The 12,458-nt window shown below is 43.8% G+C and overlaps 1 protein-coding gene across 4 annotated transcripts in view; it reads right to left on the reverse strand.

Annotated features, from left to right (window-relative positions):
- Positions 1 to 4,955: 4,955 nt before the first annotated feature.
- The window catches only part of ABCC9 (ATP binding cassette subfamily C member 9), a 1,387,936-nt gene continuing 1,380,433 nt past the window's right edge, over positions 4,956 to 12,458 (reverse strand). For 3 of the 4 annotated variants that reach the window (XM_069628446.1, XM_069628447.1, XM_069628444.1), the window contains one exon: positions 6,012 to 6,140. Coding sequence is in view for 1 of the 4 variants with exons in the window: in XM_069628445.1 (XP_069484546.1) it covers positions 6,003 to 6,140 (138 nt within the window). In the remaining 3 variants the exon portion in view is untranslated. Of the gene's footprint in view, positions 6,141 to 12,458 lie in introns of all 4 variants that reach the window. The other variant, XM_069628445.1, reaches the window with a different exon arrangement.

Consider the following 12,458-nt stretch of genomic DNA (forward strand, 5'->3'; position numbering starts at 1 on the left):
CAACGGATTCACAACAACACTGCACATACATATTAAGTTTAGACAAATGGAACATTTTAATGAAACTGTAAACAACCGACAAGGCTTTCGACCACAAGGTCTTCTTCCAGGCTTCACTGTGTTCTGTTCTCCCAATTGTGGGAACTTAAAGTGTAATATTTTCAGTAAATTATATTAGCCGCAATTGCGTAGCTCTCAACTCTGACGTCCCTGGCAGCTCGCCGGAGTGGTCGAAACAAGCGTTAACAGATCTGCTGTTTTCTAAACTCATTGTGTATGCGCAGTGTGGTTGTGAATCTGGTGTACATGAATGTAAGTAATTTAACAATTCCTATTACTAATGTCATGTGTCAGCATACACTAACTTGTAGGCATGTGTGAAACTTTTAAAGTTATTATTGTGATTTCAGGGGTTAGCTAGAGTGGTGGAGCAGAGGTGAGCTAAGGTGGGAGGGAGCAGTGAGTCATTAAACAGGAGGTAGGGGTGGGCATGGTGGACATGTGTGAGTTAGGGTACTTGGATTGGTGGGGTAGGGAGGATTGACGTAAAGAGGGTTGGTGGTAGAGGGTAAATTGCGGGCATAGAGGAATGAGGGGTGAGGTAAGTTTGGAAAGACATGGGGGAGGAATCTAGTATGACGTGCTATCTAAATCACCAAATTTGTGTAGACAGGGCCAGCAGGGCTGGAGGGGTACACAATTTAGCGAGGGCAGGTGGAGCGCAAAGAGGGCCATGGGGATCTTAGGAACGCAAATGTTGGTCATGGGTTTGGGAGGAGCACAAGAGTGTTGGGAAGCTTCGGATCACATAATAGGGTGGGAGTTGAGGATAGGCACAAATGAGGGTTAGGGTGATGGAGGGGCACAAAAGAGGGTCGGCAGCTGGGGGGAGCCTAAAAACAGGTAATGGGGTTGGGGTGAGCACAAGAGGGTTGAGATGGTGGGGGAGCACAAAAGAGGGTCAGTGTTGTGCGGAAGCAGAAACAAGTACTGGGGCTGAGGATGCACAGAAAAGGGTTGGGGTGCTGCGGGTAAGTACACAGGAAGGTGGAGATGCTAACAGGCACAAACGAGGGTTGGGGTGCTTGGGGAGAAAAAGGGGTGGACTAAGCACAAAAGGGGCAGGGTGCTGGAAAAAGCTCAAAAGGGGTCAGGGATTCAGGGTAAGCACAGAGAAGGATCTGGGCGGTGGGGAGAACAAACAAGGATTGGGGGTTGGGGATCACAAAAGAGGGTTTGGGTAAGCATAAAATGGGGGAGGCGTAGTAGGAGAGCACAAACGAGGGTTGGGAGATTGCAAAAGAGGGTCATATGGTTGGGGAAAGCATAAGAGGTTGGGGTACTGATGCTATCACAAAAGAGGGTTGGGTCCTGGGTGGAGCACAAAACAGGTTGGGGAAATGGGAGTTAGCACAAAATAGGGTCTGGGTGGGGCAGAGAGCGCAAACAAGGGTCAGAGCTGGGGGAGCGCACACGAGTGTTGAGAGTTGGGGCTCTTGAAGACAGTGAGAGCGAGATGGGCTTGAGGGGGTCAGTGAGCAGGAAAGAGAGCGAGCGAGATTCTCGGGGTCAGAAGGACAAAAAGAGAGCAAGGGAAATGTTGAGAGTGAGAGAAAGGGGCTCAGAGGGGGTGGTTGGGTTAGGCACAGGAGGATGTAGCACAAATAGGGGTCGAGGTTATGGAGAAGGAAAAGAGCATTGTGGGGTTAGTGCAAGCACATAAAATGTCAGTTGCTGGAGGGAGCACAAAAGAGGCTGCCAGAACACAAAAGCGAATCAGGGTGGTGGGAGGAGCACAAACAAGGGCTAGCGGAGATGAAAACAGGGTTAGGCTTGGGAGAACAGCGAGAGAGAGATGGGCTTGAGCGGATCAGTGAGAGGGAAAGAGACTGCAAGAGAGAGATATAGGCTCGGGAGTGAAAGGGAGAAAAAGAGAGCAAGAGAGAAGGTTAGAAGGAGAGCAGAGAGGGAGAGTGACTCAGAAAAGGGACATGTCAACACTCACTCAAACACCAATACCTTGTAGCCCAAGGTGGGGGACCCTTCGGGAGTCTCACCTTGGTACAGGGCTTCAACATAAGGCTTAGCCCCATCACAGATCCGTGGAACCAAAAATTACCTCTTTTGTGTTTTAAGGAAAGGACCTTTGTCATCTTGCACATCCACAGAAGGATAACGGTCCTTTCCTTCTTTCCTTTAAAAAATGACACGTTTTATTTAAATTTGCAGACATTTTGTGGCATGGCTGGCGCCATTCAGCTGATTTTGCGTTCCCTTCTGCGATGACCACAAACATCCTATTTGTGTGTTAAAGTAAGTGGTCCTTTGCTTGTGTGTGCCTGAGCTGTACACGCCCTGGCCCCCATTACAAGTTGGGCGCAAAGGGATAACGGCACCGGTAATGACACTGGTGCCGGTAATCCCTTTGCACCCTTTTCCGAGGTCCCTTTGCGGGTCCTTCCTTAACACCAGGTTTTAGCAGGCGGTAAGGACGGGACCCGCAAAAGGGATACCGGGGTTAATAACGGTACCGCAATTTGCGGTACTGTTATTGCCGCCTTCCCCCTTCCCATTGAGCCCTACGGGGGCTCAAATGGGAATTGGGAATGGCATTTCAAATGGGGATTTACCGGTCCCGCAAAGGGCGGAATGGACCAATAAGTCCCCATACCACCACGTCGATGGCGGTACCGGTATTGGTGCTAGTCATGGCTACTGCCTCGGAATGAGGGCCTGTGTTTGAGTTTTGTGTTCATGACAGGAGGGAGCTCGCACAGAAAGGGTTTGAACTGAGGAGCCAGCAAAGCAAGGATCACTCCACTGCTGAACGGGATGAAAGCGCGTGCTTTTCAAAGGGACCCCGATAAGCACAACCATGAAAATGCACCCATTCATTGTTTGAAGTGGCTGCAGGAGACGAGAAAGAACATTTTGTGATATTGCAAATTGATGCCTGAGCATTGCCAGTTACAATGGCAACCGGATATCCTGAATCTCATCACCCCTGCTTCTCTCTGTTGTGTTAGCAGTGCTTCGCCACATAGGTGTAGGGAGCACCATCTAATGCACCAAAACCAAAATGGGGGCTGGAAATGGTCAAGATCGGTGAGGGGCATGAAGGGCCCTGTGAACCGCAGAACTGCAGAGCACAAAGGAGAAGAACTGGTAGGGGAGCATGCAGATGAAGGAGGTCATGTCCTTGTGTGTTGTTTTTATTTAACAGCAAGGTGCAGTTGCCTGCCTCCTAGACATGGATTCATGCTCCTGAAATAAGAGCTATGAAGAGCAAGAATTACAAGATGTGCAGTTTTCAAAAAAAATATGTCAATCAGAGTTAAGGCTGCCAAGTGGTGGACTCGAGAAAAACACGATGAAGTTTCTCCTCTGGCAAATGGTAGCGGTTTTCATCGAGAACAGATGATGCGGAAATGTACAGGGAAATTCAACTGGCTCAGCAGTGGGGACTGGGTTGTAGAGTGAGAAAAATAGCAAGCATCAGATAGGCTCTTAGTCTCTGTAGTAGTGCATTGAATGGATAAACGGGAACAACTGGCTGAGTTTACAATTCACACACACACACACACACGAATCTTACAGTATCAATGCTTTTGTAATTTCATTTTATTGAATTTATATAGCACTTTCACCAAAGCACTGCACACAAATAAAAACGGTACACAAACAAATGAGGAAGTAAGTTACATAGTCCGGTTAGGCAGAGGACAGAAGATGGGCTTTAAGAGAGGAGCGAAAGCGAGACACGGATGGAGTTGAGTGGACAGAGGAAGAGAGTTCCAAAATGTGGGGGCAAGCAGGGAGAATGAGCGGAAACGTGAGGATGCACATGAAAGTTTCGGCACGGTGAAGAGAAAGAGGGAAGGGGTCCTTAGGGCTCTGGGAGGGGAGAAGAAGGAGATCAAAGATGATAGATAGATGGGGCAAGACCATGAGTACATCAGAAAACTACAGTAAGTAACATTAGAGTAAGAAAATGGGCAAGGAGGCAGGATTCAAAGGACAACAATGAGAGAGAGAGAGTAAGGCGTGTGAAACTGAAATATTGGGCGAAAAACAAGAGAGTGCGGGTGGCTGAATTATAGACCGAGCGCAAGGGAGCTAGGCGATAGACAGGGAGACCAATATGATATGATATGATATGGCATTTATAACGCGCCTATAAGAAGGGCCAAAAAGAAGGGCAGCACAGTAATGAAGGCTTGAAAGATCAAATTATGTGATTAAAAAATGAGTAGCATGGAATGTAAGTAGGGGACGAATTTTATTGATATTGAAGAGCTGAAACGGCAAGAATGGGCAGTGGAAGCGATGAACGAGAAAGAAAGATCAGGGTCGGAAATGACCCCCAAGTTGCGAGCAGATGAAGAAGGTGGGATAAGAGAGTGAGGAAAAGAAATGCAAGAGAATGAAGAGGGGGAGGGAACAGAAGATGGTGGAAAGAAGAGAATTTCAGTTTTAGACTGATTTAAGTAGAGAAAGCGAGAGTGCATGCAGAATTGAACTGCATCTAAACAGCTTTAGCTGTTCTTGTGATTAGAGTCAGACACATCAGAGAAGGAATGATAGCTCTGAGTGATGTCCGCATAGAAATTCAATAACTTCAATAACTTGGGCAAGTGGCGCCTTGCAAAGGGAAAAAAGAAGAGGTCCTTGGACAGAGCCTTGGGGAACCCCATGAAGAAGGGGAAGAGGAGAGGAAAGCGTACCCCACCAGGAATCAGAGAATGTATGATTTGTGAGATATGAATGAAACCAGTTCAGAAATGGACCTGAAATACCAAGAGACAAGAGAGATTTAAGAAGAAGGGAGTGATCCACCATGTCGAGAACAACCGTAATAACTGAGTACAAATGTGTACCAATGCAATTCTAAAAGTGGAGTCAAAATTGACAGCCACTGTAGTTTTTAACAGTTCAATTTAAAAAAAAGACAGCAATTCTTCAGAGTGAACATGTGTATTTATTGTTTTATTGCTCATTTTGAAAAATATATTCACAGAGATATAGAAGAACACAGAATGTACCATTTTCACACCAGTATAGGGTATCGTCATGGATAAGATATAATGATGAGTCTTATAAATTGTTGTACAAATTGCATTGTGTTGTTTCATCATGATTACAAACAATTGATTAAAAACAAATACCTACTGTATTGAGTTAGATGATTTAAATATTATGGGGGAAGGTTCCAACTTTTAATGTTTATGGGTTCCCGTATTTTCAATGTGTTAAACTGGGAAAATCCCACGCTGGACTATGGTACTCCTGATTTCATGGCTTTGTTTCTAAAAAATAGCACTCGGATTGCATTGAACTGTGCCTGGAAACGTTGGACTCCTACCATGTTAGACATCCTTACATGTTAGTGAAGTACAGAATTCAGGAAATAGACACCCTTGTTTAGTTGCAGTACTTTGCAGATGCTTGAAGTTCTCCACATGAAGAAACCCTGAAATGGCCTACCTGAGTATGTTCTTGCTTGTTTGGCAGCATGTCACACTTTGTGACAACATGTAAACCTGGAGTACATATTTAAGACTTTGTCGGCCACTCGAGGCGCCCATGCTTCAGCCATCTTACACATGCATCCTCACTCTTCACAGTAAAGAACATGGGGTTGACACGAACTGATGTAATAGGATCTGTACTCATATCCCATAAGATAACCTATATGAGGAAACACTGCCCTATTACACAATTATAAAATCTGTATAAAGTCTAATCCACGAAAGTCTTTGAATGCAAGTGATCAAACATATTGCATGGTACACCTCATGTCAACATGCTAAGTGGAGATGTGTGCATTAAGTAAATACACACTTTCATTGCTTGTGGCCATGCACATTTCAATATTGGATCATTAAACACATTTGGAAACGGGAGAAAAAACTGTGGTGAACTGATGAGAAACTCCTTTCATATAGAAAATATAAAAGCTTCATTTTAAAAAGTTTAGAAAAATACTGTGGTTTAAGAATCCTTTACATGTCAGCGCGAACAAAGGACGCAAAGATGCCATCCTCCTGTGCCAGGAGCCGCTCTGGTGTGTCGTACTCTAGGATGTTCCCTCTTCTCATCACAATCACCAGGTCGGCTGTCAGGATGGTGTGCACCCGATGCTGTTGGCAAGAAAATCCACAGAACAATGCGTTACATTCAATAGTTTGAAAAACAAATCATGCGAACTTTGGTGGCCAAACATAGAATCTTACAATGAAAGCAATCGAAAACGTGGTCTTTGAAGCATTGGCTTTCGACAAAACAACGTGTTGACTTTGAGACGTTATGCCTAAACCATACGTGTCCATACGTGTCTAGGCACCACACCACCTAACCAAAGTCCTTTCACTTTTGCAGCCTTCCAGAAACTAAGGTTGGCTGCCATGGCTTATTAGTATCTAGCCAACCCATAAATACTTGTTATTTAATTTTCATTTTTTTTTATAACTCGTTTAATGCCGGAGTACGGTTACCAAGCGCAGAACCAGTATTCAAACCTTTGCTGTTCTATGTGGTCTTGCTTCCAAGGTCAGCATGTTGCGCCTGTGCTATCCTCCGCTCGCGCTATGGGGTATATCTCGCCATCATCAATGCCCCTCACATTGCAACCCGCTACCACTGAATCTATGTCTTGAATATGATTGGCTGAGATTCAGGCAAGAACTGAATATTCATCTGATGCTTGCACCTTGCAGGGTCTAACCTCTTTCTCTCCTTCCTCTTTTTCCTCCATCCCTTTTCCCTATTGCTTCTCACCAGCTGTCACAAAGCATCAGAAGCTACCATTCAGTGTTCTTAAGCGATATACACAACTGATAAATACAATAATGTAAAATACACATTTCGGCAGCCAGGTAAGTAACCCTTAAGAGTTTGCCGCTTAAAATTGACGACTCATACGAGGAATAGTGCTCAACATCCAATGGGTTGTGTTTTTTAAACATGCTTCACACAAAGCCATTTGGTTCCAGAAGCTGCATCTTGAGAGGTAATGCCTAGTTTGCGTGGCAGCAGTCCAGATTTTGCCAGCTTGCCTTGTCCTCCTCCTCCTCCTAGGCATTACCAATGAGGTGGAAACTCCCCTCAGACAGAGAAAGGCCCTTCCTCGTCTCCTGGGATGTAACTCCAGGCATTAGCCACTACCGTCCTGATAATACCAAAGCTGCCACGAACTGAATCCTATCCAATAACAGGGGATAGGTAAGGGGATGCAGAAGGACAGTGACAAGAAAGATGCGGTCATGCCTCAATGGAATATTATTAGTAAGTATACTACACATTACGTCCCCATCCTGTTCTTCATACCAGCCCTTACTTATAAGGCCTACACAAGCTACCTGTGCTTCCATCATTTGAAAGAAGCAATCATTGTAGACTGCTGCAGCACCTGTCAAGTTATTTCAGTCATACAAAAGGAATTCCACTGATAAGTGACTGAAGAACCTACATACCAAATAGAACATTGAAGTCTTAAACAATAGGCAGAAATTGTGCCCAGAAAATGTGGAGTTTCCTAAATAGCTACCTAACAAATGTCTAGCCTGGTATTATTTTAACCAGAGGATAATAATAATAATTAGGCATTTATATAGGGCTACGAACCCTCAGGTATCTGAGCGCTGCTTATTATTACCCACCTTGGAAGGATGAAAGGCTGAGTTTGGCCCCGCCGGGATTCGAACCTGCTGTTAACAGGCTCTACACTTGAATCCCAGCCTTTCATCCTTCCGAGGTCGATAAATGAGCACCACACACCCTGGGTAATAATAAGCAGTGCTCAGATACCTGAGGGTTTGTAGCCCTATATAAATGCCTAATTATTATTATTATCCTCTGGTTAAAATAATACCAGGCTAGACATTTGTTAGGTAGCTATTTAGGAAACTCCACATGTCCCCCTTTTCTGTATTTAACATCTATGCCAGAGTGAAGAGACCCACATGGCAAGGATTTGGTCAGAAATGGCGACGCTGATCCACCTACTCAACATCTCGGTGGAGGCTTGACTCCCCAGGATACTCCAAATATAACTTATAAGAAATGTAATATTTATGCAAGGAAGCTATTTGATCAAGGAAGATCCACACACTTGTCTTAACATACATGGAATGTACATCCTCTTCCTTCTCCGAGAAGGAAGAAGGGAATCCAAAATTAAGCATTCTTTCCTGAGCTACATATAATCCTGGCAGTATCTTGGGCTTGAAGATTTTATCCAAACTCCTGAGAGCCCTCGTGACCATCAAAAATGTGTATGTGCCAAGAAGGGATGCTATTTCTCTCAACCTTGTGGAAACATGACTTTTGGAAAATATGAGATGAACTTTTTTGATAGATTTCATTTGATGTTGTATTTATGTAATGTATTTGATTGATGATATACTAAGAATGTATTGATATTAATAGGTTTTAAGCAACCATAATAAACAAAATAAAACTGAGTAGCAACAGGAAATATCACCTTTTCCCATAGGGCACCTAGGATAATGAAGGATGCCAAGATCAAGTATTGTCAGTACAGGATATTATTTGGGTACTATGTACACGTAGGGCAAACTGAAATACAAAATTGCCCCCACCTAAAAGAAACAAAACAATAATCAGGATGATCAACTCCAGGGCTGTCCCACATTGGGCCTCTGGAAGCTAGTCTCACCTCGCCTGCTCCGTGTTGCAGGCTTTCGGGTCTTTCAAATTAGAATAAGTGTGGGAGTCTCTCAACTGAGAATAAACACAGCCAAGTAACCTGTTCTATGGGGTAGTTGCCAATCAAGAGGGTCTGCAATCCGGTTTTAGCTCACTCTACCCTTCACAGAGAAGAAATATCTATTTGCATATCAGTCTGGTCTCACCGACAAGGGAAAACCAGAACCGAAAGGCTAGGCAATTCTCCTTTGAAGAGAGTACCATCACAACCCAAGCAACGTGTTTCAGCCTAGTTGGGCATCATCAGTGAGGTAAAGCTGAGCCTCTCTAAGCACAGGGACTAAAATGCGAAATTGGGGACATCCCCAAGACTGTGTGGAGGTCAGTTAAGAGTGTGGCTCCCTGGTTGTGATACCATGTGGTATATTTTGTAAACTTTCTGAAGGATTGTGATAGGGGACAAGCAGGGAAAAAGACACAAAGTTTCTAACATGTGACCGTAGAAGAGCAAGATCTTTATGTTGCTCACTGCATTCACGCTTCCATGTTAGAAAGCTTGTGGGGTTGATGTTTTGCATTTTCAGAACTGCAGCTTTGGTCATGAATTATGCAGCTTCAAAACTTAACTCCTCCAAGGGAACACTTTCAAATTCAGAACAGGAGAGATGAACCTGCCTACAGAGAGCCTGGGATTATTTCCACTGGGAGCAGGGAGCTTTTCCTCTAGCTGCCAGAGGGTTTTATCATTCAATTACAGATTAAGCATTGAGGGCTTCATCTCATCTGATGGGTCAGTGATCTGAAGGGGGGCTGGACTGCTGTTATTGGCCTGAAGTGAAGCAATTATACTGTCCCCTTTCCTGTGTCAGGGGCCAGGGAAAGGTGATCAGGGTGTCTAGTGGCTCGGGGTGGCACTGGGCCACTGAGACAACGCCCTAATGGTTACGAAAAACAGAGTTTGACATACACCTCTTTCAAATGCTCTAAAGGAAGAAACAGAAAGGTTTTGAAAACTAACAATAAATCAAAGGTTGGTACCAGTCCTATCGGAACATCAGGAACATCAGGACAAAAAACACCATGGGGGAGTCTTTGTAGAGTCTACCAGTCAAGCCCTCCTCAAAAGAGCCACATCACCAGGTTTTCTTGGAGGCCAGCAAAGCAACCCACTTGAGATTAAGGGTGGAAGTTCCCAGATCAAGGAAAGCACCCATAAAAGAGAAACTGAGGAATCTGACTTCCAGTGATGAACATTAGCATATAAAGTGGAAGGTCTTCTAGTCTGCTACACATCCATCACAGGGTTCCATGAAAAAAACCTGCTTCTGAAAGCTTGCCCACTCAACTGTAAACCCAATCAGTGTTACACCTTGCAATAATGACTTATGGAAGACCACAGAAGTATTCTGAATGAGTGAAATGAAAATGTGCTGAAATGACTCACAACTATCTGAATGACAAAAGTGGACCATCTCCAATGGGATCATAGATGATAGAGTAAGTCATAAAGCAGATGCACTGGCCACCTTGGGAGTAGGACCTCTTATCTATCAGGGCCAGCTGATATAGAGATATTGTTTACAACCTTGAAAGCAGCACATTGCCTATAGATGCCAGATGATTGATAAAAGTCTTCTGAAATCTGTAGTACATACACTGGCTCGCATCTGAACAGTCTAACACAATACCTGTGAATTTGGGAACACTATATTCAGTCTGTCTGACAACACTACTTCAAAAACATAAATGCTCACTTCCAATGGAAGGATCAAATGTTCCATAGCACATGATTCCAAAGAGAGAGCAAGGTCCTCAGCCTAGTCCCACTTGCTGCTTGGCTGAAGCTTGAACTACTGTGATTTGTGCCCAGATCAAAACTGATAAGCTTTCTAATACTGGGGGGAAAATAAGCCCCCCAGACATTTGCCAGCTCTTGACAGTTGATGGCTCTCTTCTTCTATGTTGACTACTGACCTTGTAACCAAATACAAATACAGTCTGCAAAATAAATGTGTTTTCCCAATGTACGCTTCTGGAAATCATTGTTACAGTCATCTGGAAGTCAGGAAGGAGGCTTCAAAGGAAATACACAATTGGGAGAAGCCAGACTCAGCCACCAAAGCAATCAACATCATCCATACACAGAGATGCAGGTAGGTGGATACAATGGTACAATGGAAGCAGTGCAGGACCTGTGACAAAAGTGAAGCTTCATTAATGAGGCAATATTGATTGATTATGATTGGTTATTTATAATGCGCTTAGTACCCAGAGGTTTCTAAGTGTGGACCCATTGATTGAACTTGAGTTGCTCTGTGTCGTCTTGCTTCCAAGCCGAGTGCATTACCCCTGAGCTATCCTCCCTACACAGGTAGATGATAGCAAGGACATAAACAAAAATGAAATTAAAAAAATCAAAAGGTATTTGGTTTAGACCAACCCAAAACTGGACACAGGTTTGTTGGAAGGTGCATGTTACAAATAAATATAGGGCTTAAAAGTTTATGCTCCAATGTATGGGTAAGTGAGTGGGACCAAGGCCCAATAATATCCTTGTAGTGACTCTGTATATAGAATGAAATGGCACTGCGCTTACTGACCCAAAGATGTGGTCTAGGTTGGGCATCAATCACAACATTTTATGTCAAATGCAATTGAGCTTCACGTAACGAGATGTGTGCATTCCAGGGTTCACTAGGAATTTTACATTGACATTAAGAACTATAATGAGACAAAACCTTGACAAGCCCAATGCATTTGCTTCAACTACAAAGTGTACATTGGGGCTACACTCCATTTCTCGAGATTATGGACAGCCCATTCAAATACTGGTGGACCAAAAGGGGTGCCAGGAAATTTGGAAAGAAGATGATATGCCAATAGAGATGGCAATCCAGGAATCCACTATACCACAGATCTTAGCAAACCCTATCATTGGCATCATATGCAAAGGAAGCAAATGTGCTCCAATCAATGTATTCTAAACCAGAAGGGACCTTCGGGGTTTGGACCTTGTAACCGTATGAACCTAAGGATAACTGTTGTGTCATCTGCAAGAGGATTGCATTTTATGCCAGTTAAAAAAAGGTCAGGAGGACAAATATCCACAGGAAGTGATGACAAAGATTCAGAGATATATGTACATGTCTACAGAACAGAAATACACTCCACTCGGCTGGAGGAAAACACAGAAATTCCCCAATTGGAATTGTATTTTGTACACTATGGTTGCTTATAACCTTTTGGACATACCAATGCATTCATTCTTCATACATCATCAATCAAATAAACTACATAAATACAAAATCACATCAAATCCATCAATGTGTTTATCTCAACATATCATAAAATCATGTGTTCTAAGCTGATGGAGCAACAGATTCAAGAAGCAGAAACCTGTTCTAATAACTCAGAAAGAACAGTTGAGGAAGGTATTTTTAGACTTTAAAGGTGTGTTTGACTGTCATGCATAGAACTGTGGCCCAACCTGCCTTTTGTCCAACAGCGCAGGCTTCCATTAGATTGTTTGGAAGCATCATCAGAGATCATTACCAATCTAGAACCAAAAAGGATTATCACACCCACACACAGCACCACAAATAACCCTACATTGCGAGGGCTAAAAACCCAATGTTCATTGGACACCATGCGCCGACTTGAGGTAGCACAATTAGAGGGTCCATGTTTCAAGCAGGCTGCTGCCATTCATTGACCAGGGCCTGGGACAGATACAGGGTCAAAGGTATCCAGCAAATTAGATATGGTGGCAGGATAATGGTGCATCTGTGATG

Source organism: Ambystoma mexicanum, chromosome 12 (assembly GCF_040938575.1).
Source record: "Ambystoma mexicanum isolate Mex_15411 chromosome 12, UKY_AmexF1_1, whole genome shotgun sequence".
In the NCBI taxonomy this organism is placed as follows: domain Eukaryota; kingdom Metazoa; phylum Chordata; class Amphibia; order Caudata; family Ambystomatidae; genus Ambystoma; species Ambystoma mexicanum.